Source organism: Scatophagus argus, chromosome 8 (genome assembly GCF_020382885.2).
Source record: "Scatophagus argus isolate fScaArg1 chromosome 8, fScaArg1.pri, whole genome shotgun sequence".
Taxonomy (NCBI): Eukaryota; Metazoa; Chordata; class Actinopteri; family Scatophagidae; genus Scatophagus; species Scatophagus argus.
Window position 1 is genome coordinate 5,426,386 of NC_058500.1, and position 24,799 is coordinate 5,451,184.

The following is a 24,799-nucleotide window of genomic DNA, read 5'->3' on the forward strand; positions in this document are numbered from 1 at the left end:
GCAAGTTAAATTCATCTATGTGACCATTAGTGACAGAGGACCACACACCATTCAAATGACTTTAATTTAAACATTTTAAAGTACAAAAGTACTTCATGATATTCTGTTTTGTAAATGTCACAATTAATGTCATAATGAATGCATATTCCAAATAATTCCACTTGAGATGGTGTTTTTACAGCGGTCAGGTCAAAAATAAATAACTTGTAAATCACATTTACCCAACATGCAGAAAATATAACATATTTACATAGTAAAAGACTACATCAGACTACAAATAATTTTCCATTCCAAATGTAATACATTCTAATATCCATATGATATTAATACAACAATCAGAAATAATTGGACAAATTCACAGAGACATGAGAATCAAATAAATTTCTTTCATCGCTTCACATGGTATGAAAAATAATTAATGTGACATGTGAGAAGGGTTCATCTGTGGCGTGAGGATCTTCTTTCAAACACAGAGGTGTCACCATTATTTGGCAGACTGCCGGTCACCTTGTCCTGTGTGATGGAGACAGCAAACAGGTGATGATCATACACACAGTCAGAACACTTTGTGCACTGCGCATCCACTGTTTCAACAAACTCACCTTCACATTGCCGACCATTTCCTCAAAAGACTTGAATGTGGAGGAATGCCTGTGGAGGAATGTGAAGACATATTGCAGAGAATCATTTTGACAGTCTGCTCTTTCTTTAAATCCTAATTAACTGAATTAATTTTGATTAACCACACAAACACAACAGTAAGCAGTGACAAACACTCATGTTGTTTTTACCTCATAGCTGGCACACTCATGCTGTGGCTCAGGGTGCTGGGTGTCACATCGAAGACGCACAACACATAAGGGAGTTTGAGCATTAAAAGTGACACTGCTTACAGTAACAACATCATACAGAATCAGTAAAAAGCAACATAATGATTTTATAATAATTATAATCAGTCATGTTTTGTAATTTGTGCTAGACAGAACATTCATGTGAAACGTATGAAAGTTTAGCAGTGATGACAGCTGCATACAGACGAAAATGAAGATGAAACTCGCTTTAAATCTCGCTCATGTTCTGGTCAGGGCACACACACACACACACACACAGATCTTACCGTGGTGGGCTCGGCAGAGGCAGGGCTCTGTTGAGATAAAGACAGACACACACATAACGTCTCAGCAGCTTCTGTTTCCACATGGTTGAGAACAACAGACTTATCAGCTACTGCTGCTGATGCCCAGCTGTACTAGTGTGATTGGATTATGGCTGCTTACTGGCTAAACAAAGAAAAAACACAAGACGGGAGGCCCTCGAGCTTAAGTTCGAAGCAGGAATCCCCTGTGGACTTTAAAAACGTTTTAGATAGTTTGTTATGTTAACTTTGGTGTGGTCAGCATGAATTTATGTTGGATTTCTGTCATCTATTTAGAATAATAACCAGTTTTTATACAGGAAAATGAAAGAAAAATGCGCCTTTTAAGAAAAAAACCTTCATGTTATTTGGGCCTAAACACATGTTAAAGATATAATATGAAACTCATAAATTGAATTTTATATTAGATCATTTGTCTCTTTTTATGTTACTTTCTCTAAGGCTGTGGTGGTTAAATGCACAAAAGACTCATGTGCTGTTGGCCCTCATGTTACCACATCACTGCACAGCGATAAACAGGGATAGAAAGTAATTAACAGAATATAAAATAAACATAACTGGAAATAAAAGTGCTTTCAAATGTTCAAATGCATCAAATGTGGTTTTATAATACTCTTTTGTCTTAGTTTCTGTATGTATATAAATGTATTAGTTTCAGACGTGGAATCTGCCAACCTGTGATAGTAACTTCAGTTTGCATTTTAAAGAATCCTTCTGATGTGTGGTCCAATTGTTGTGACTCTCTGTTGGTCTCCTGCCCGTCCATCTGCTCAGCTTCAATTAGCCAAAGACAGACTTTCCAACCAGGCACCTTAATGGTACCTTCTTCAGTATTAACAGGCAGAGTTTGGCATTTATACCAAATGTGTATCATATCAAAAATATATAATAATAATAATATATATTATAATATATAACAAAAACTACCATCTTAAGCCAATTTGTTCTGCTCATTTGGTTTGTCATGGCTTATTACTGTTAATCATTTAACAAATAAAACTGGAAAATGATTAAACTTTTATTTCCAGAAATTAGTGGGGTAGAAACCAGGCCAGTCGTGAGGGTACCTCATGTGTGCCAGACTGCGGGTGATGGCCACGCCCATATTGGACAGCGCAGAAGATGTCACCTGTCCTGCATGAGAGAGATTCTCCCGTGTCCTCACATAACTACAGGAAGAGAGAAGGAGCAGAAGTCAGAACCTGACTGGGGGAAGTCGTAACAATACCAACACGCGTGTCAGCAGACAGGACAGCACACACTCAGATGTGAAACAGTTAACAACAGGCCCATATACGTCAATGGCTGCAGGCCATCTGGCTGTCAAACAAACCCTGCGGGCTAGTCCTGCTGTTAATACCACTGCGTCTTGTGCTAAGTCAGGCTGTAAGGCTATTAACAGGACACCGATCCTATTTGACCTGGAAAATCACATCACTTGTTCCTAAGAGGAGAGCCCTCTTTAACATGTGAGCATAGGAAGCCCCCACGCCATGAAACGGGCTACAAATGTTTTTTATGAGATGGGATGCAAAACATGACGACCAACACTGACATGTCGGAGTGGCTGATGTCCTCCAAAGTGGCAGAGGCTGTGAGATATCTGCAACAAGAGCAGAACATGCACAAGTTGGCAAGATTATTACCTTGACTTAAGACAGAGACCACGACAGTCATAAGTCATTAGAGTGCTTTCCACTGTTATGTAACTGTGTCACACGAGGACGGTGCGTTGCAAATGTTCTGCCAGGGGACAGGTTGGGTGTCATAACATGGGCAAGACCAGGGAGATGTGTAGGGGGGTTTTAACCATCCTTAATGCTATTTAAAGTAACAATGAAAATATGACGTAGAAAGCTACACTGCCTGCCTGAACATCCAACTTACGGGGATGAGGTCTGCACGTCATGCCAGCCTTTGGACAGGTTCTCTTTGAAGTTACTGAGGGGTCCCATGCCCAGCTGCCTCCTGATGTCTGCGGCATATTTTTCTTTGACCAAAAGCACCTGTCGCAAGGTCTGAATTTCATCCTCCATCTACGCAGAAGAAAAAGTAGAGAACAAGTAGAGAGAGTGACCGCATGTTAACTTTTCCCACTTTGTGTTTTTACATATATACAGAATGTATATATGTATATTCTATACAGATAGTACATACGAAAGCCTCATCACCTTTGAAAGTTCAATCCGTAGACTGTCTAAATCCTCCTCGGTTAGATCTGAGGGTGAGCATCCATTTTCTGTTATCCTTGTGGAGAAGCTCATGGATGATGAAGCCCCACCAAAACCTTAGATAGACAGATAGACAGATAGATAGATTAAAGTCTGTAACTGTTAGATATTGTTTAAAGATTTAAGGTTTAAAACTCCAGTAGTTCCACCAGGAACAGGAGGCAGCAGCAGCAGTGCCGTCGGTTTTATATCTTAGTTACAGCACAGTAAACACAGGCGCTGTCCTCAGTGCTGAACTTTATCTGCCTGGCTAGCTGTAGCTAACGGCTAACGGCTAACGTCACTTGTTGCATACGAAGCTAATAGCGTCGACGGCAGCACAAGCATTTCAGCTGCCGATTTTTTCCAAAGAAGAAAAGACAAAACACTTATGAAAATTAATCGCACCGTAAAACCTGCGTGAGATAGTCTTACCTGGTCGGTTCATTGCTGGCTGCCACCTTCCCCTCGGAGTGTTTTCACTCGCTAACTCAGTTACAGCCGTCCAATCAGCTCAGCTCAGCGACGAGCACGAGGCAGGATCACCTGAGGCTATCACTGAGACTGATGTTGTTTACACACTCACTCACACACACTTTGGTAGAAGAGAAAATAATAAATTGGCAATAGTACAGTGTAGAAATACTCCAATAATACTAAAGGCCCTGCATTCAAAATGTTGCACAAAGTACAAAAGTAGCCATATTAGCATCGAAATATACTTAAAATAGTAAAAGTAAAAGCACTCCACGCATTATACAGGGTGGCCCTTTCACAATAATGCACTTTTGGATTAACCTATGCATGAATTAACGTGTGCGGACTGGATTTAATTTGAATTACTTTATACACTGCTAGCTTGTGTCTGATCAAATCTTACTGATAATAATAATAATATATAATAATAACAATAAAGCATGACTTATTTGATGATTAAATTATGTATTAAGATGAAGGCAATTCAAGTTATCAAATAAATGTAGTTAAGCACTAAGCACTGGAGTATAACAAGGCAGAAGAAGAAAAGAAAAGAACAAGTTACTCAAAACTGCATCAAATTACAGTATTTAAGTACTTACCAGTACTTACACACACACACGTCCATTGTTTATCAACCTTCTTTATGTGTTTTTTTGACAGCAGTGATGAGCATATTTAGAAAAAAGCATAAGAATCTTAATTTACAGCATACAGTCGTACTAAGTACAACATAGTGAAACTTGTTCTCTGCCTTTAAACCATCCCTGAGGAGACTGACTGCAAACAGAAACACTAACTTCCCAAGCAGAGATTCTCACAATATCCTCACAATACTCCAAATAAATAACGTGTAGATGAGCGAGATGTATGTAAATCTGTCCAAAAAGGCTTAAAATGCAAATGTTGCAGGCTATGGTCAGCACACTCAACTGGAAGCCAACGTGTAACGCATGTGAGGTGTCAACTTTACATTCTCATTTATAATTAACACCCTACAATAAAGCTGGTAAAATGAAAGGCTTGAGTCCATCTGCTGGCGAAGCATGCCACCACACTGCAGAGTGTTAAAGGGACAGTTCACCTCTAAATCAAATTTCAAAATTAAACTTAGTGTTTGGTATTAGGAATTTGTGTGCAATCCTGATTTTTGGCTTATTTACATTACAGTGGTGGAACGTAAGTTGAGTTGAGTAGATTTACTCAAGTTCTGCAGACCTACTTAAGTGCAAATTTGAGGTACTTTATTTCATTTGCTCTTTAGCTGTTAACTGTATAGTACAACAGTCAGCTGTGACAGTTTTCTCCAAAAAGAAAACAGTTTAAGTACATTTTCCTGATAACTCTTACAGAGTTTTACTTTAACAGAATATTTTTTACAGTGTGGTATTAGTATTTTTACTTTCAGTAAGTGAAGGACATCAATATTTCCTTTTCCTCTGACTGGACATTTTAAGCAGCTGCATTCTGCCAAAAATATTCCAGTATAATCAATGCAGCATATTGGCCTGCTTTGTGTGTGTTTTTATCTTTAACTTAAGTCTTTGTAGAGATCATAAAAAGCATGGTGTTATTATCTCCATGTGAAATAATGTGATGAGGACACAATGTTCAGGAACATTTATTCAACAACAGCAAATCAGATCAACGATCCACTTGTTTTCTTCCAGACGCACAATTACCATGCTACAACAGAAACGTTAAGGTTTATAGTTTATATGGGCCAAAGTGTATGTACAAGCGACCTTAACCATTAAACCATTCATTTCTAAATTTAATGGTTACATTACAACACCATACCAGTTAAAATTATAGCCAATCATCATCTGAAACATGACAAAGTATGAAATAAATAAAATTCCAAAAATGCATCATACAACCATTTCACTATAATTGCACTATATACTATGTTGTCTTTTTATAGAGTCATTTCCTGATCATTGATCCATTATAGTTTTTTTTTTAAACACACAGTGCATTCAACTTAGAACATTTACAGTAGCATTTTTCAGTATCTCAATGAAAAAGCCATGACGGGAACATCTATGTTTCATCAAGGGTTACAGGAAACGTCATACAAGGTCCACAGAGGTCGACATCCATACCGTTAATAGCAGAGGGTGGGCAACAGGAGCTCACCAGTTGTAAACCATTGAAACACATTATTAGCAGTTGTGAAACTGACAAAGTGGCTGTGGATGTTCATGGCAATTTATGGCAATTTGCAAATGTGCGGCAATATACGCAAATTCAGTGGTATGAAAAATCTAGAGTCATTTTACTTGGAGCTGCCGGTAGCAATGGCTCACACATGATATGCCTCACGAGCTTCTTACTCTACGTGGATTCAGAAAAGTCAACAATGATAAACGATCACAGCATTGGACAAAATGTCGTCAGACTTCAGTTCAAAACACAAGGACTAAAAACATGATGAAAAACGTATTCCTCACTACCTAAAATATTTTATATAATAATAGCATTATAATAACACTATATAATAAAATGTTATGTGTATGCTATATAGTCAGCTTCATTTGCCAGCTAAGAAGAGTGTAACATGTTTTTCCACATGACATTAACTACTTAACGTATTCAAAACAGTTAAAAACACGTCACTCTCTGCACCAGGGCTGCTGCTGCTCCAATCAGAGCCAGCTGGATTACCTGGAGCTCCTTGGCTTCGTAGAGCGCAAGATCAACAAGTAAACAAAAACATCAGCGTAATTCAGTCTGAATGAGTTACGACACCTCTAAAATGAATTATTCTTGCAGTTGGTATAAACAAACAAACTAAAGACGTAACGTATTATTTCAATAGCTCAGACGCTTTACCAAACTTGGGACAAGTAAAAAAATAAAATGAAAATCTAGACAATTGAAGTAAATGTCAACTATCAATATTATGTTTGAGATACCTTTAAAGGCTTAGGCATCCCATGCCAATCTCTTCTGACAAATAAAATGTTGCCGCTGACACAAAAATCAACAATAAAACTGTGAGCACTAAGTTAACACAAAGTCATGATGCTATTGATGCACCTGGATTGACACTTGCCATAACAGATGCATAATACAAGAAATTATGAACCAACATGAAAGTTACCTTGAAGATAACTGCCATGGCGACCTGCTCGGTGCTGCAGGATAAGCAGGAGGGTCGTCTATACATCCTGCAAGAATGAACTGAAATAAAGCTGAGGCAGAGGAAAGAAAAACCCAAACTAAATCACACTGACTAGAGTAGAAATGTTACATCAGCAGGCATTCGTGATATTGTCTGCAAATAAAGCTCTGTGCCTTTACAACCTCATGATTCACATTAAAAACACTCAGTGGGAGCACACGAAAGACAAGCACGGTGCCAAAGACGTACTGTAAGTCTGACAATGGCAGGTGGCATTCGCAATTAAAACAGTACTGCTTGCAAACCAGATGTAAAAATTGCACTAATATATGACAGCTCTGTTCTTGAAGGTTTAACAATGGCACTGACCACCTCAGCAAACAAACACATCTCTCCTTGAGCCATGGCTCTCCTTTCCTTTATCAGGTAAACTTCACCCCCACCTCCTCCTCCTCCTCCTCCCCCTCCTCCTGCTCTTTGTCAACTGTATTCATTTGGAAATATTGCACATACGTACGGACCTACATTATGAATCTTGCAAAGTAAAAATGCTCCTAAAGATAAAAGAAAATCTGGAGACCATGTTTTATCAACAGTGCATGCTACACCATGATGCAAAAGGTGGGAGAGGGAACGTGGGGCAGGCGACCTGTGTGGTTAAAGGCCAAGAAATACAAAATAAGAAATAAAACGGAAACAATTTAGTTTCTTCTCTTTTCTTCTAGTACCGGGGGAAAGAAGTTGTGGACCAATCAGGGAGGGGTGTAAGGGACTTAAGTGACTTCATTAGTTCCTCTTGTGGGCCATGCTTACTAGTCCCTCTCCTCTGCGTAGCTCTCATTCTGAGGTGGAAAGATGAATTGCCCTTTTCTTTTATCTCACTGAGGTGGAGCAGGGAAGCAGGCAGGACCGCAGGCCAGGATTGACGGGAACGGGAGGTTAGTTGAAGCCGGTGTCAGTGTGGTAGGAGTGGTGCCCATCCGATGTTAACTGGGTCGTCTCTGTGGCTGATGGTTGCAGCATTATAGGGTCACCGCCAGCCTCTGCTTGACAAAGAGAAACAACTTTTTCAGTGTTTTCAGCACTGTTCCACCTCCTGTCGATAAATGGCTGTGGAGACACAGCTCGAGTCGGGCTCACCTCTCTCGTCAGACTGCAGCTGAGCTTCCAGGTCCTCGGGGGACACATAGAAGTCCTGGTCCTGGCACTCTCGAGGCCGTGGTTTACATCTTCCACAGCAGCAGTTACAGCAGCAACACAGGCAGCAACAGAAGTAGCAGCCAGTGGCCAGGCCGCAGAACACAAACAGAGCCTGCAAGCAAGCAGATCCATGGATGTGTCAGTGCGTGAGCGAAAACGAAGGAAAGTGTAAGTAGAAGAAAGAAAATCAAAGAGTAACTGCTCACTCAGTCTTACCTTTGCCCACCAGCTTGAAAGGACAAAGTAAGTGTTGACATTCTCCTCTCCAAACTGCTCAGCCACGTACAGTCCCAGAGAACCATATTTGTCATAAATATTACGCTTTGTGGGGTCATTCAGAATTGCATGGGCATTGTTTATCTCTTTGAACTTATCAGACGCCTCTGGATTGTCAGGATTCTTGTCAGGGTGGTACTTCAACGCCAGTTTCCTGTGTGGAAAGTTGGCAAGAAGAGAGTAAGTAAGTAAGTCGCCTCCACCTTCTGAGGGGACTGAGGTCCTTTGGAGTGTGCAGGCCCCTCCTAAGGACTTTTTATGACTCTGTGGTAGCCTCTGCTATTCACTACGCTGTGGTATGTTGGGGACCAGGCAGCATGGACCGGGACAGGAAGAGACTAAATAAGCTGGTCAGGAGGGTCAGCTCTGTCCTGGGCTGCCCACTGGTCTCCGTGGAGCAGGTGGGTGAGAGGAGGATGTTAGCCAAGCTGACATCCATCATGGACAACATCATGATCATGGACAACACCTCTCACCCTCTGCATCAGACAGTGTAGGAAGGAGCGCTACCGCAGCTCTTTCATTCCCGCTGCTGTTAGACTGTATAATTCTATGGTCTAGTCCCCTTTCTTCCCTTATGAGGACTTGTATATAGCTTTATAGTGTACTGTTTTTACTTACCGTGTAAATTGTTAATTTATTTTACCTCTACATTCTTTTGTAACTGTTTTTGCACACTCTTTGCTTTTTGCACTCCTCTTCTGCCACAATAAGTGAATTTCCCCACTGCGGGATCAATAAAGTTCATCTTATCTTATCTTAAGACTGAACTAATCACGCCACGCACGTCTGTGGTAACTTGACATGAGGTAGGGGAAGTCACAGAGGGATGCCTCACCTGTAAGATCTTTTAATGTCATCCGTTGTGGCCAACTTGTCAACTCCCAACACATGGTAGAGGGACTCACCGGCGGTGGACAGAGAGCGCTGCCTCTGCTGCTCAGCCATGATGTCTCACGTCCACAAGCTGGACAGACAAACAGAAAACTTAATACACTGCATGGCCACCATAAGCAAACACAGGGGACCTTCTTTTAAGATTCATCATGATATATCAGTTCAGAGGCCTTCAACGGTGGCCGGTGTGACTGAATCCTCCTGACTGCAGACAACAGCTGGTCTGTCTCGATTAAATACTACTGTCCAGTACAAGCTAGGCTATATGTGGAACGACTCAGCTCTCTTTGGAGAGAAGAAGTGAGCCAGGAGTGCAACATCCTGGGTTTATTATATTTGACTGGGCTGAGTCGGTTGTTCACAGCTTTTCAGGGCATCTGCACCAATTATGTCAATTTCCCAGCTACAGATTTCTACATGGTAACACATTAAAGGTGACATCTTGCCAGACCACTGATTGCTTCTGCTGCTGTCAGTAAATCACTCACCGACAGCGACACAGAAAATCTCGCTGCAAGAGAAAGAGATTTATCAAACTGATGCTGCAAAGAAAAAAAGATAAAGCCATTCATGAATATATAGCTGCTTCCAAATGGGTGTCATCTTTACCCAAACGAAAAGGCACCGGTCTATCTGAAGCCCCCTGTAGCATATTTTCAACATTTTCACCGAAAGCTGACTGTTCTGACCAGCGGGTGTCAAACATCCCTTTCGCATCCTGTTCTCAGTTGTCTATAAGAAGGATTAAACTCTGTGAATACGACCCCAGGAGCGTAATCTCTGTGCAAGCATCATCAGCAGCATTGCTATAGCGCACAGCATCCATGTTGGTTTGCTTCCTGGCCTGTCCTCGATGCAAGGCAGGGATGGATCGTCAGCAGTAATTTTCAAGGGCAAGGGGCAGTGTCTCGAGGGGAAAATAAATGATCGAAAAGCACCTTTCAGGCTCACCTTTCAGTCGGCTCTGATGCGCGGCAAAACTAACGAACCCAGCAGGTTATAATATTAGACAGTGTAGCGTGACTATGGTTGCATCTCGCACGTACCCGGACCCTCTCTGGCTCCCACTACGCAACCATGGACAGCTGCAGCAGTACGCTGACTCCGCCCCTCCCGCCAAACGCCCCATGGCGGGCCGACGTGCGCGTGCACTAAAGCGACTGGGAGGATGGGGAGAGGATGCTGTGTGTACTTCATACTGAAGTGTAAAATCGACAATTTGAAATTGAGAGAAGTACTGAATAGTATTAACGTGTCCATAGCTAAGCTACAGCCATTGTAGCTGTTTAATAATGTATCATAAGTATCGTTAATAATGTACATTAAAATTTTTATTAGAAGTTGACTCATAGGGCATATAAATATAACCCACAACTTTTCCCACATAGTAATACCAAGAAACCCTCACACTACCAAAACCACATGTTAATTGTGCATGTTTACTATTTATCTTAACCACAGAGAGCTGCCAGAACAGCTTCAGTGCTCTTTGGTGCTAATTGGTGTTTTAATTGGATTATACGAGAAAGCTATCTAAAATGTTGGCACAAATCACCCGTGGGTATTCTTAGATTAATGGGTCCTTGGGAAAGATTATTCCTTTAAGATGGATCAGCCCAGTATCCTGGTGATTAGGTGCATATATTCTGCCCCTCATGTTTCATGTCTGATTAGGTCCAGTGCCACAGCACCCAGTAATGTGCCCTTCATGTTGTGAAAGAGAGGAAGGCTAAGACATTCATGCAGGAGACTGGAGTTTGCATCCCATCACAGACATGCTTAATTACCACCAAAACCAAATGGGGCAGAGAGTAGTTCTCCATAAGGTGCGCATCCGGGTTCAAATAGGCTAATTTACACCATACTCATCCTAATGAAACCAGTAAACACTCATGTCCTGTATAGAACAATTTGCTTTCCATGTAGCTGTTCTTGTATATTTGTATATAAAGTTAAATATATATGTAGACCGCTAAAGTAAAGCAGCAGAGCGCGGCCGATTATATTTGACGATTCGCCACTTTGACTGTAACTGTTCCTCGGCAACCGTGACGTCACTCTCCTCTCCAATCGTAGCGCTCGCCGGACTGACGTTCCTATCGCGAGGTTATCACATTAGCTTGGTTAGTTAGCTAGCCGCGAAAAGCTTGACTGTGTACCCCCAGTTTATAAATTTAGTCTTCTTGAAGCGCTGAAAGGACTACGCATTGCTGTTTGATTGTTTTCTTCTCACGCCTGCAAGAAAGGATAATCGCCGGACCTTGTGTTTGCACGGTAAGTTGTGTAAACGCACACAGTCTGCTAACTAGCCAGGAGGAAATGGGTTTGTTTTGGAAGGCTCGGTGAATTTCCAAATTATTTTTAGTGACGCTAGCAAGCACCCAAACGCCGTTTTAGCTCAGAAATACCGTGTCTGTTGTTTTGTTATTAATTAGGCATTTTTGCGCGAACGTTATCTATATTTCCGTTCAGTCATTAATATCCATCACTGCACGGTGGTGGTAACGTTACTGTTCATGTAGGTGCATACTGTGACCAAGCCGTGTCAGTCTTGCTCACGTTTCGCCGCATTTCCAATGGCTTTTCCACTTTTCAGTATCCCAATGATGAGTTATGCTGAAAAGCCAGAAGACATCACAAAAGAAGAGTGGATGGACAAATTAAACAATGTTCATATACAGAGGGCGGACATGAATCGACTCATTATGAATTACCTGGTGACAGGTGAGGCTTGAAACGTAAGACTGACTGTGAGCTGAATATATAAGTTGTACGAGTTAAAAGATGTCATCTCTAACCATCCGTAATGTGCGCCTCTGCCTGTCTGTTTCATCGTCTGTTTGAAGAGGGATTCAAAGAGGCTGCGGAGAAGTTTCGGATGGAGTCTGGGATCGAGCCAAGTGTGGACCTGGACTCTTTGGATGAAAGGATAAAGATTAGAGAGATGATCCTGAAGGGACAGATACAGGAGGCTATTGCACTCATCAACAGCTTGCACCCGGAGCTGCTTGATACCAATCGATACTTGTATTTTCATCTGCAGGTACATGTGCACAGAGCTTTTTACTACATGCCTCTCTGAATGCAGGTCATGTTAATAGAAGACAGAAGATGTTAGCCTGAGAGTTATGAGGCGAACTTTGCAGGCCTTGAAAATGAACAACAGATCTTCACTTAAATGAGATTAAGGCACAGCATCAGTATTGTAGTGAGAACCGTTTAAAATGTGAATAACCCTTTCCAGGGCTTTCATTGTATATGATGAGATCATGTTGTTTCTTGGTTGAATAGGAACATATTGTAACACAAAATCAAGCTTGAACTTCAACATTCACTGCTTGTGTTTCATTTCTACTCTTGCAGCAGCAACATTTGATTGAATTAATCAGGCTAAGGGAGACTGAGTCAGCGCTGGAGTTTGCCCAGACACAGCTGGCCGAGCAGGGGGAGGAGAGCCGCGAGTGTCTGACAGAGATGGAGAGAACATTAGCCCTCCTGGCCTTTGACAACCCAGAAGAGTCTCCCTTTGGAGACCTGCTCAACATGATGCAGCGGCAAAAGGTAGGCTGGTTTTTGTCTTTATGTTATCAAGGAAAGAATTTGTAAAAAGGTGATGCATTTTATACCTGATTTTAATCCAAAACTCTGAACATAAACTCACTAATCCATTCCTCTTGCTTTGTAATACACTCCTCAGGTGACTGAAATATTGCTTGGTTAAAAGCATCAAGAATGCAGTGATTCCAGGTGATAAATAATTGTGCAAGAAATTCATTTTGAATTTGAATTTCTGATGCACAGGTGTGGAGCGAGGTGAACCAAGCTGTGCTGGACTATGAAAACAGAGAGTCGACGCCCAAGTTGGCTAAACTGCTGAAGTTACTGCTGTGGGCACAGAATGAGCTGGACCAGAAGAAGGTGAAATATCCCAAAATGACTGACCTTAGCACGGGCACCATTGAGGACCCCAAGTGAACATAACAGATGAGAACAACCACCTTCCACGTCCCCTTAATTTATGATCAGCCAGTGACTGTGTGACAACCAGGTAACATATATGTATAAACAAATGCTACATTGTTTTTTCATGTTTCATTCATGAGAGGTAAGACTTAACCCATTGTGCAAACTGTAAAATTGCTGTATCTGCAAATTGACAGAAATTGTTTAATTTAAATACTGTTCTTGGATTTTTAGAGAGATCTCGGATACGACAAAATTCAAATTGCTGTTTTATATTTTGTCTTTCTAAAAAGCCCGAGCCAGTAGTATTATTTATTGTGACGATTTTCCCCACCAGGACTTCATTTTGCCCGGAAGAGAGCTGATGGTTTAAGTGAACAGTGTTAATGCTGTGGTGTTTGTGCAGTCAAACGCTGGGCTCCCCAGAATGGAGGGGAGAACAACTGTGATGGTTTAAACTCTGAAACAGCTGACTCACAGTTGCCGTATGTTTAGATTGAGATGACATACTGCATGAGTGTAGATTGTTTCAATTCAGAAATAAGTTTAAAATTTCATACACAAATTGTGAGTATTTTTCAATTAAAGACACACTTTATTAATGTATAATGTATACTTTTACTTAATAGAATATTTAATGATTTTATTTAGTATGATGTTTGATGATTTGCTATAGAATCAACCACTTGCATTCTATACCTTGAAATGTGATTGTATCCTTCCAGTATGTCCATGGGATGAACTGCCTTGCAAAATAATCATTTCACACATGTTTGAGAGGCTTAAATACGTCCCGACTGACCACTGGAAATCAGAGATGGCTTTTTGGAACGAGTTTAGTATGCACTGCCTGCAGCATGATCCAAATGGTTTGGTTTTATGCAGAAAAGGTTTGAAGTTAGAACGATGTTCTGCCTTTCCCATTGATGGAGGGAGGATTTATACGCTGTGTGTGAGAAAGGGCTGCTCTGATCAAGAAATCAAGAAATGGAGGATCAGGCCATGAACGCTCCAAAAACTGTCATATTTAAAACCTGTTCTAGCAGATCCTTTTTGTTCGTTGGCTTTGTTTTGGTAATTAATGGCAATGATCAAAAACGTTGAAATTTTGAATCTGAACAGTCATTTCTTAAGTCACAGAACTTGCTGTCCATTTCGCCACTTTTAAAGCTGTTAGTATTTTCACTTTAACTGCATGTGAGTGTAACTTTTTTTCTTTTGGGGAAAGGCACTTGTGCTTGTTTATTTTATTTGGTTTGTTTACTTTTATACATATAAAAAAACAAACTTGCTGCTAGTTGTTCATCCTTAATTTCTGTTAAGGTTGTATTGTCTTTATAGATATTGGCTTTGACAAACATTGAGACCCAGAGAGATCACATCCCTTTTATTATTCAACATTTTTAAGATCAGATTTGCAATTATTAAAATAAACAAAACTTTTGTGAACCATACAAGAGCTGTTTTTCCTTTACCTGACTTGTGTGCATGTGTGCAATTCTGTTTAGTATTTATAAACAAGAGGAGACTTAATCCAGGACATTTGAAGCTTTTGATATTCAAAAAAAAGAAGAAGAAAAGATGGCTTTTATAAACAGAAAAAGCTTAAGAGAACACACATACCTCTGTTGTTTTCACACAGGGTCATAGCCTGTAAAACTCCTGCCCAGCCCTCTGCTGGCTGACTTGCAAATCACAATGAGGTACTCTTTCACACTAACAAGTTTTACCTGTTTGGCCTGTCTGCCTGACGATATGAAGTGTAGCTAAAGCACACCCCTCAGTGCGTTAGAGCTGCAGAGACAACAGAGAAGACGCCGGTGTCCACTTGAATGGCTGTCAACCACACATCAGGCGATGGTCAGTATGACTGTGGTGATTCTCTGTTGGAGCCTAACGTTTACACAGCCAATGACTGTACCGAAGTGGAACCAGGAGAGCAAAACCTGTGGCCCAGGTGAGACAAAAGATTTAGACTGGGCTGAGATTATCATGCTGAGATTTAGCCTGCGCGCTATTTTGCTGAACAAGATTCCTTAAAGTTGCACTCTTGCATCTGAGCTAAATTTGGAGTTTTAAGAATGTGTAACAGCAAGTTGGTGACATGATTTAATAAAATAAATAGAGTGTTTGCTGACTGAAACGAGTACACTGGGCTACCTTGATATGTTTCAGAAAAACAACAAAGTTGGGATGTTGTGTAAAATGTAAATTAAAGCAGTGCAGTCGTTTGTAAACAAGCAGATGACAGTTTGACAAAATGCTCCTGAGCCCACGTAGCGAAGTCCTTAGTGAAGTCCTGTCATGTTTCACAGTGTGGCAAACCTCTCCTCATCCTTACTAGTCGTGGTCCCCAGAAGTTGACTTTGGTGATCCCCTGACCCTTTTCTCCAGGGCCACCAGCTCAGTTGTAATAATTGTAATAACATGTGATCTTTTAACTTTTCATATTGTGCCAGTCAAAATTTCAATTGTCCAGTATTTTGGTTTCTAACTTAATTTGTGAGTCAGCATTAGCTACACCTTGTGTTTGGTGCCAATTAGCAAATATTAGCATGACAAACTTACCTGAGCTCCTCTGTTTGTGTGTGTGTTTACCCAGTTTTACCAAACACACTTTATGATGTCATTAAGCACAGAAACTGTTTCCCCTCATGCTTGTAGACCTCTTGCTCGAAAGTGGATCCTGATGCTGTTCCTGGGCACCTGCCTCCTCTACTGCGCCAGGATGTCCATGCCAATCTGTATAGTGTCAATGGCGACCTCTTTTCACTGGAGTAAGATCGACTCTGGGTTGGCTCTGGGCGGATTCTTCTGGGGTTACTGTTTCACACAGATCCTGGGAGGACATGCAAGTGACAAGTAAGCGATTCAGCTGGCATAGCGTGACTTCCCATGGCTGTATTTAAACAATGCGCCTTCACTGAATATGTGATGTTGAGTTTATAGCAACAGGATTAATCTCTATAATGTTTGTTGTGCATCAGAGTTGGAGGGGAGCGTGTCCTGTTCATCTCTGCAGCCTCGTGGGCTCTAATCACAGCTGGTACTCCTCTTCTGGCCCATCTGGGCTCTCACACCCTCGCTCTCATGACTATGAGCAGAGTCCTTATGGGACTGCTGCAGGGTGAGCACTGAACTAGTTACTGTACTGAAATAAACACTCGAGGAAGTAGTTCAACGTTTGGGAATATAGGAATGTTCAATTTCTTGAACAGAGTGAAATGAGAAGATTGGTACCACTCTCGTGTCTGTAAACTAACAATACAGCTACAACTAGTAACCAGTTAGCTAAGCATAAAGTCTGTACAGTGGGGAACGACACGCTTGGCTCTGTCAAAACAAAATCCAACTTTTAACCCCCTTCACAACTGGTTTTATCCATGATAAGACCAAAGTTTAAAAATGGGAAGTTGTGGTTGTATGGGGGTTACATGCTAAATTGTTTCCTGGAGCAGTTGCCAGGCAACCAGTGGAGACGACAGGAAGTCACCGTTGCCTTCCAGGCTCCACTACCTGCTCAGTGTGTCCTATTATTCAACACACTTTAGTGTGAATAAACAGTAGTATGTACCGTTTTGGACAAACTTCTCAGCGTGTGTCACGTTGGATAATTGGATATTTTGCAGGCGTAGTGTCCAGAAGTATGCATTTCATGTACTGTTGGTTTCATACTAAGGTTCTGAATGTGCTAAAAAAAAAGGATCACATGTTGTTTTAGTGTATGGAATTTTGTCGCAGTTTCCCCTGCTTCCGGTCTTTATGCTAAGCTAAGCTAACTGGTTTTACGCTTCATATGTACTGTGCAGATATCAGTGGTATCGATCATTTCATCAGACTCTTGAGTGATTAACCCTATTTTTAAAAATGTGGTACTATTCCTTTAAGTAAAAGTGCTGCAGGAAACATGAATGAATTGAATCACCAGTGGTGACTGATCACAGATATTACATATCTTATGATACCTTATAGGTGTTTTTTTCCCATCTCTGGCCAGCCTTTGCTCACGGCGTGTAGTCAAAGGAGAGAGAGGGCTTTTAATGAGCACCATGCACAGCGGGAGCCATCTTGGGTGTGTGGCCATCTTATTATGTTAACACACACAGACACACAAATCAACATTTAGATGCAACATCTATCTCTGGTGGCAACTTTATTATTATTATTATTATTATTATTATTATTATTATTATTATTGTTCTGTGTTGTTTTTCAGGACTTTGTTAGCGGGTGGAATGGGGTCTCTGGTGCTGGACCAGTATGGCTGGGAAAGCATGTTCTACATTACTGGTTTCCTGTCTGGACTCTGGGCACTCCTTGTTTGGCAGTGTTTCTTAAAAGGTACTGTAACTACACTAGCCAGCCATGTATCTTTAGATAACAAAGAAACTATAGGTTGTCATTTTGCTGTCCTAAATGACCCAGACCTGGATAAAAGAGCTAAATGAGCTAGACTTTCCTCCAGACTAAAATATCTCAACGCCTACTGGATGTCTTTCCTTGATATTTGTCAATCCCAATAATTCAAGTGAACCACCGGCCTTTTCCTCTCGTGCCATCTTAAAGCTGACATTTGTGGTTTTCAGTGAAATGCCTCTTAGAATTCCATCTAGCGCCATCATGAGGTCAAATTTTAGATTTGTCCAATACTAATTACTAAAAACTAATGACATTCCCATCAGCCAAATGCTAACATGCTAACGTGGCATATTATGGTTCCTATGTGTCATATTATGGCTCATTGATTTTGCTGATATTGAGCTTCAGGTGTTTGTAGTTGCATCATGTGATCTATCAGTCAGTGCAGTATATCACACGAGTCTGGAAAGACATGGACGTAAACTCCAGCTTGACTGGTGCACCCAGGCAAACAGCTGTGAGGTGGTAATTCTGGTTTGTGCTATGCTGCTAAATGATACAGTGTCACAACAAATCTCATGACACATAATGTGGACTGTGCGTTTCAGGTGAAGTTGTCTCCAAGCAGAGGGAGTTGACTGAGGACTCGCAATGGAGTTTGTCAAGAACGTTTTGGTTGAGACTTTTTAAGAAGCCGCCTGTCTGGTACATCTTACTTTCCTCAATCCTTAAGTGATTATCCAGTACATCTTTGTTTGATTTTTCAGCCTGACCACACCTCTCTTCTTTCGAAGGGCCATGGTGTTTACTCACATGTGCATTTGCAGCACTTCGTACACTTTGCTGTCATGGTTGCCAACATACTTCAAAGAATCATATCCACAAGCCAAGGTATTTGTTTTCTCCGCCATTTGGCGTTCTTCAGCTCATAGAGATCCTGACCTGCAACCCGTCATTGTTCCATGTTGACACTCCAGGCTTAAGACCGCGTCAAGTGAACCACATTCCATAAGAAGCCTCCTAATGTTTCTCCCCAACCTGTCTATTCTTGCAGGGATGGGTGTATAATGTAATTCCATGGCTAACCGCAATCCCCTCAGCCCTTAGTGGAGGATACGTTTCAGATTTTCTCATAAACGAAGGTATTGAACAAGTCATTATTATTTCGATGTGGTGTGTGTCTGTAGGTCAGGCACTGTACTTTTTATTAAAAACAACATCAAATATGTCCTCGTTTTGTCCCTGTAGGATACGGTGTTGCATTTGTGAGAAAGTTAATGCAGGTAAGAGAGCAAAGCAATCATCCAACGTACAGATGTGCTATCAAGTGATTTAAAGTGTGTCAGTGTGTTGCGCTGAAAGGTTTGTGCTGGCAGGCTGAGTAGGTGTTCATGCTGAATTTTTTTTTTGTCTCAAACATGTAATTACAAGCATTTCAGCTTCCTCAGGGCAAACAATGTAGAAGTATCGTGGACTGTAACACTGCTACAGTCTGGGCCACGTAAACCTTTGCCTTTGTGGAAAAACTGTTGGTGCATACATATATTGTAGAATTTAAAAGTCCGACTTGACTTGATACACTAATGAAGTAAAGGAAGTTTTAATCTCTCATGAGTCTGAACAAACACTGACTGACTGACTGATTGCTGACTGTACCTGTAAATGTCTCTCTGCCCCCTCAGTTCTTTGCCATGGGTGCATCGAGCATGTTTATCATGCTTCTGTCTGGAGCTGTCACATGGCCCTCCGCTGTCATTTACGTCTCTGCTGCCATAGGCTTGTCAAGCTTCACCAGTGGGTATGTTACATTATTAAATTATTATTAAAAAAGACTGTTCAAACAACCTGAAACAATGCTTATGGACGAAACGAATAACACGTTAGTCCGTCTCTGAGTGCTTTCTGACTTCCCCGCCTTCGACTCAACTTTATTCTTATGGCACTTAGACGAATGACAAACGAACATGAAAAAAGGTGTACAATTATTAATGCTGTTAAAATCACACGGTTGCGCAAGTTGTGTGTTTGAATAATATGTAAAAATCCTACAAGCAAGTTCAGGCATCCCCAGCTCCACCTGAGGGGAAGTTAGCCTCAGAGACTTACAGGTGGATGCTGGGGTGGAGGTGGTGCTTTTGAAACACTTTCAGGTGGCAGCAGGCTAAGCGTGAGTGGAGCACGGCTGGCGTCAGCACGCCAAAATTAAAAGGTAGTCGTGTTGTACTCTCTGCTGTGCTGAAATCCGTGCGTCACTATGGCGAACCACACATTCACTCACACATGTGTGGTTGTGTAAGTGTGTGTGTGTGTGTGTGTCTGGGGGGGGGGGGCACAAGTACTTTTAATAAAACTCTAATCAATAAAACTAATACACTTTACAAGATTATTGAGAGCTTTGTAAATGATGAGGAGGATCTTGAAGTGGATATGCTGCTTTATGAAGGTGAAGGTGTTGCAGGATGGGTGTAACGCACGGGAGTAACTTACACTTTGATTTCTAAACAAGTCTCTTATGTCCACTTTTCTTTTTTTAGACATCCTGGATGCGCCTAATTACCAAACACACACACGCATGCGCATAGGCACGTGGACACCGATTCCAACGTTAATGTAAATGAAACCTCTGATATTACAGTCCTTCTAGCTGACGTGACCCACGCCACGCAGATTAACAAGGACTCCTGTCCGCAGACTAGCAGACCGGTGTGCAAACCAGGTGGAGTGACAGCAGGGACGGCCAATCACACGAGAAACGGCAGAGCCAATCGGAGAGCTTGTGGGCGGTTTAAACTGAGGGAAACGGGCTTCAGCTTGAGCGGCCGGTTTCCGCTTGGTCCTAGTGCCTGACGAGTCTCTGTTTACTATAGCGTAACGTTGTTTTTGGACGGTAAAAAGTGCAGGGGACATGTCCCGTGTGTCCCCCCCCCAAATTACGTCCGTGCTAGTAGGGCTGCTTCGTTGTTGGTTTTGGTCTTTTATTTGCTAACAAATGAAAAAGGTAGAAACTATGACCAGAGTGTTTTCCTTGTTGAGAGTGCTGTAGGTTTAGCTGTTTGTCTAACCAGTTTCAGTGTGTTTCAGGGGTGTGTCTGTGAATGTGCAGGATCTGACCCCATCATGTGCTGGTGCTCTCTATGGTGAGTCGATATGTCAGCTTCAGAAAAAACCGCGCAAATCTTAATTTACGCTGATCAACATTTAATCCATTTTCCTCTTCTTCAACAGGTTTCATGAATATGTTGGGTGCTTTCATGGGTGTGTATTCGACTTGTTTATTTATTTTTTATTATTTTTTTTTTTGCAGTCTATAGGAAATGTCTCTACTTACTCACTAGTGACTCTGGGATTAAAGATGTACATTTTCTGTTGTTGCTGCTGACACTGATCTCACCTGGGCCTTCTTTTCCTTGCTGCATGTTGCACAGGGCTGGTGTTGGTCTCGTTGTCAGGTTACCTGATTGAGGTCACCCTGTCGTGGACCGCCGTCTTCTCCCTCATCGTCTTAGTAAATGCCACAGGCCTTGGGATTTTCCTCATCTTTGGTGATGCTCGGCGTGTTGATGCGGAAGATTACAGCCAACTTACTGTGATTTGACCCGGACCTTTTGTGGCAAATACCAGTGTGTTTCTTTATCCATAGATTTGTAGGTTTGTAGAGTAATAGTAGAGTTAATTTGGACTTTTTTCTGCAGAAAACAAAATACGAACACATTATAGTGTTTAACAGAAATATCCGCAGTGTTGCTTGGTATAAATTCCTGCTTTCTTCGTAATTGCATTGACAGTTGCGCTTGTCTTCTTCCGCTGAAAATGAAGGAACTGTGGCTGTCTGCTAAATGTGACTGCATCGTGCAAATGTTTATGATTGTATGAATATTTAATGTAGAATTTTATGAAGAAACTGCTCTTCTCAGAAATGTTTACATTAATGACTACATGCAAAACGCTGGTGCTCTAAAAACATGACAGGTGATTTACAGCCAAACTATCAGGGGAAATTAAGACAGACTACTGTCTTAATACATACTGCACTTAGGCCAGGGCTTAGAGGACTCTCTCTCAGAGCCTTCGTCTTCAGCCCGGGGCAAAGACTTTCTACAATCCTGACACATTCCAAAGAGGACTAACCTTTACTTTGACCCAGAGCTTGCTGGTCCTGTTTTCCTGTTTTTCTTTTTTTAGACTTGATTGCCTTATGAAGTGACTTTACTATCTAAGTCTCACATGCCGGGAACAATAAGATGTGAACGTGCAGGTTTTTTTTGTGCTTAAGCAATAAGGCAACAAATGAAAAGAGCAAAACCAACAACAAGTCAGTTCGTGTCTTTCCGGCTCGACTCTCCGCTCTGTGGTTTTGTGGTTAGTGTCAAAGCTGGATGCGTTGTAGATCTGGTTGCTGTAGTTTTTAGCAAACAGGAGTAAATAGTGTACGTGTTTGGGATTGTTTTCTGCTGCTGATTTGGTGCCCCAGTGAGTGTTTACAGCAGCAGAATAATGTGTGTAAAAGGTTTTTGTTTTGTTTGTTGTTGTTTTTAATAGACGTCTACTGTTGGTGCGCTTGTAACAAACTGTGTTTTTACTTTATTAGTTTCTTCTGTTGGGTTCATTTTTGGTGTGCTAATGGCCACAATGTTCAAATCCAGAGGCCGTCAGCGAACGAAGTGAAAGCAAAGACTGACATGCAGTTTTCTGTAAAGGACTTCACACAAGTTATTAGCTGTTGTTGTCGTTGTTTTTTTTTTAAAACTTTTTATTTATTTATTTCAGTATTAGTTGTCAGGGGTGAAGCAAATCACATTGTCTCCATAAACTTGTGTACCTCCTCATATGTTGACAGCTTTGACCAAACTGACAGACTAAAACTGAAGACATTTGCTGTATAAATGTCTATATTTTTTATTTTAGTCAGTTTTGTGAGTTCTCACTATTGTTTCAGTTTTTGTTTTTGTTTTTTCATTTTTTTTGTTTCAGTTAACTAAAAGGTTTTTTTCATGCCTGGTTTTCATTATAGTTAACTATAATAATGTGCCTTCACACTTGACTTAATCAGAAACACGTAAAAAGGATTCTGTTATGTGTGTTTAGAATGACATAATTATAAATATTTATTCAATTGGAGAGTTTTATACAGTTTGGCTATATGGTGTTTCAAAATGATTACACTTTAGTACATGGTTTTACTGTCTGAGATGTATTAAATGTTAATGAATCAACTTAATATCCAAGAAGACTCTTTCTGGCAAAAATTGTCTGGATGAAATGTTTTAAATTATGAATCTGTTTGTTTGTTTATTCATCAACCTGAAGTCGAGTCACCTTAAAACTGCCATCTGTTATAATCCTGTAAATGCGTGGCACTTTAGCAATTTAGCAATTTAACAATTTAGAGGTAAACAAATACATCAACACTCCTCAGCAACACACAAGCACAATGCTAAGGAGTAAGAAGAGTCATAAGAGAGTTAATATGCTTATTAACTTAAAGACAGGGCAAAATATTATAACAGATTAGAATATTCTTAAAATAATTAATCATGATTTCATATGTGAACTGCTTAAACTGCAGATTATCTACAGACTGTGGATGTTTTAAACACACAACCTTTTGTTGTTGTCTCTGTTAGCCACAGAATTTATCATCTTTGTTTCTGATCTCTGGTACTGAGAACTGGGTGGCAAAATAAAACTGCAATCTGCTGCTGAACACACTCAAGATGAAGATTAAATAGTTTAAACATGTTCCTTAAAAGTAAAAAGTAATATATGTTGTCTACGTGCAGTGAGGTTAAAAGGTGTAAATTTCCATCTTTCTTGCTTCTGCTTTGGTATCCTGCACAACACGAAACTTGATGCAACATTTCCTCCTTGGATTTGTGTGTTTTGACATTTTCTGAGAGGGCACTTAAATACATGACAGAAGATGGAAGACAACAAGTCTAAACGTTACACAAGTTGTGTAACTTGTGTAATGGTTAGATTTATTATTTCCTAAGAAATTAATCTGTAGGCCTATTGGACGTTTGGCAGGCATCACGTTGGGATCTTTTACGCCTTGTCTGTGGTATTTAAATGTTATCTTCGTATTGTGTTTTACAAGGTCGTGTATTAAAAAATATTTTGAGTAGGTTCATGGGAGGGGGCATTAATTAGTTTTTGAGCATTTTGAAATAAAAAAGAATATTTCACTTCTGGTACTATACGCCACCTGGTGGTCAAGGGTCGTGAGTGCATCTTCAGCCGAGTTTTCTATGCTGTCTTATTGTTTTTAAAGTTTAACAATAAAAGGCTGAAATAACATTACCTCTGAAAAACTTTAAATTAGCACATATGCTGATGTCATACTAAATTGTTTGCATACTGAAAAACACACCATCATTTGACTTTTGACTTTGATGTGTAGCAATAAGAAAAAAATAAAGACGATTGAAATAATGTTTATCATTTTGTTTTGTTAGGAGCTCAAACTTCTGAAAGCAAAACCTCACAAAAATAATATTTATTTTTTTAAAAAAACGAACAAACTCGTAGTTTTTTGCCTCAAGTGACATCACCTGAGGCAGTTCATCATCAGGCTTTTCTCCTGTAGCCACAACTGCTTTCACCTGCGCCTTCGGACCCCTTTCAAGAGGGCATCTTACACTTCATTACTCTATGCTAATAAATAATGTAAGCCACAACTTAACAGCCTACTGACATTAAATGGGCAGGACAGAATGAGGCTGTTGGAGGCTCCGGTGCAACGGAAGGTGGTCCGCTTTCAGGACCCCGGTCAGCGCATCTCGCAGCCCCAGTCGACATGGAACAAATGTTGCAGCCTACAGACCCGTCGTGTCAACCTGGTTTTCCGTTTCGTTTGGGGGCAGCATCCAGCGTTTGACGGATCCACGTCATGACGTTATTTCTTTAGCCTACATGAGGAGCGGGAGGAGGAAAGCCGCACGCAAACCAGGACGGGGACGCTTTTGATGTAGATAAATGTCTAATATTACAAACAAAGCTTGTCAGGTATTTTAACCCCAAGATCTGGCTGAGCTGAAGCGCGTCTTTATCTCTTCCTGGCATCAAACCCGTTGGCTGGACATCATCATCATCATCATCAGACGGCCTGTCAGCCCGCTTCTACCGATGCCCGGC

At 40.9% G+C, this 24,799-nt stretch overlaps 4 protein-coding genes across 9 annotated transcripts; 2 read left to right on the plus strand and 2 right to left on the minus strand.

The window, feature by feature from the left end:
• Positions 1 to 23: 23 nt before the first annotated feature.
• On the minus strand, positions 24 to 3,970 carry LOC124063992 (tumor protein D54-like). Of its 2 annotated transcripts, XM_046398164.1 has the most exons (9): positions 3,802 to 3,967; positions 3,328 to 3,443; positions 3,044 to 3,192; positions 2,712 to 2,759; positions 2,224 to 2,325; positions 1,118 to 1,144; positions 792 to 827; positions 603 to 651; positions 25 to 513 (listed from the first exon to the last, which is right to left on the minus strand). In XM_046398164.1, the coding sequence occupies exons 1-9, from the start codon at positions 3,812 to 3,814 to the stop codon at positions 439 to 441; spliced, it is 615 nt and encodes a 204-aa protein (XP_046254120.1). In that variant the 5' UTR covers positions 3,815 to 3,967; the 3' UTR covers positions 25 to 438. The 2 variants fall into 2 exon arrangements, with proteins under 2 accessions (XP_046254121.1, XP_046254120.1); XM_046398165.1 differs by lacking the exon at positions 2,712 to 2,759 and having other exon boundaries at positions 24 to 513; positions 3,802 to 3,970.
• Positions 3,971 to 5,448: 1,478 nt separating this feature from the next.
• On the minus strand, positions 5,449 to 10,461 carry dnajc5aa (DnaJ (Hsp40) homolog, subfamily C, member 5aa). Of its 3 annotated transcripts, none has more exons than XM_046396982.1 (5): positions 10,390 to 10,461; positions 9,285 to 9,413; positions 8,387 to 8,600; positions 8,111 to 8,282; positions 5,449 to 8,034 (listed from the first exon to the last, which is right to left on the minus strand). In XM_046396982.1, the coding sequence occupies exons 2-5, from the start codon at positions 9,392 to 9,394 to the stop codon at positions 7,910 to 7,912; spliced, it is 621 nt and encodes a 206-aa protein (XP_046252938.1). In that variant the 5' UTR covers positions 9,395 to 9,413; positions 10,390 to 10,461; the 3' UTR covers positions 5,449 to 7,909. The 3 variants fall into 3 exon arrangements, with proteins under 3 accessions (XP_046252938.1, XP_046252937.1, XP_046252939.1); XM_046396981.1 differs by having other exon boundaries at positions 10,295 to 10,460; XM_046396983.1 differs by having other exon boundaries at positions 5,449 to 8,013; positions 10,295 to 10,456.
• Positions 10,462 to 11,416: 955 nt separating this feature from the next.
• On the plus strand, positions 11,417 to 14,760 carry LOC124063375 (glucose-induced degradation protein 8-B homolog). Of its 2 annotated transcripts, XR_006844099.1 has the most exons (6): positions 11,417 to 11,617; positions 11,940 to 12,067; positions 12,190 to 12,386; positions 12,707 to 12,904; positions 13,145 to 13,391; positions 13,644 to 14,760. XR_006844099.1 is itself a non-coding variant. In XM_046396980.1 (5 exons), the coding sequence occupies exons 2-5, from the start codon at positions 11,947 to 11,949 to the stop codon at positions 13,316 to 13,318; spliced, it is 690 nt and encodes a 229-aa protein (XP_046252936.1). In that variant the 5' UTR covers positions 11,417 to 11,617; positions 11,940 to 11,946; the 3' UTR covers positions 13,319 to 14,760. The 2 variants fall into 2 exon arrangements, 1 of the variants encoding a protein (XP_046252936.1); XM_046396980.1 differs by having other exon boundaries at positions 13,145 to 14,760.
• A 120-nt stretch (positions 14,761 to 14,880) lies between these two features.
• Positions 14,881 to 22,878, plus strand: LOC124063374 (solute carrier family 17 member 9-like). 2 transcript variants are annotated; one of them, XM_046396977.1, is made up of 13 exons: positions 14,881 to 15,263; positions 15,971 to 16,168; positions 16,294 to 16,433; positions 17,279 to 17,378; positions 17,523 to 17,647; positions 18,274 to 18,370; positions 18,460 to 18,556; positions 18,720 to 18,807; positions 18,914 to 18,948; positions 19,348 to 19,463; positions 20,747 to 20,802; positions 20,891 to 20,920; positions 21,091 to 22,878. In XM_046396977.1, the coding sequence occupies exons 1-13, from the start codon at positions 15,139 to 15,141 to the stop codon at positions 21,258 to 21,260; spliced, it is 1,377 nt and encodes a 458-aa protein (XP_046252933.1). In that variant the 5' UTR covers positions 14,881 to 15,138; the 3' UTR covers positions 21,261 to 22,878. The 2 variants fall into 2 exon arrangements, with proteins under 2 accessions (XP_046252933.1, XP_046252934.1); XM_046396978.1 differs by having other exon boundaries at positions 15,107 to 15,166.
• Positions 22,879 to 24,799: the final 1,921 nt, after the last annotated feature.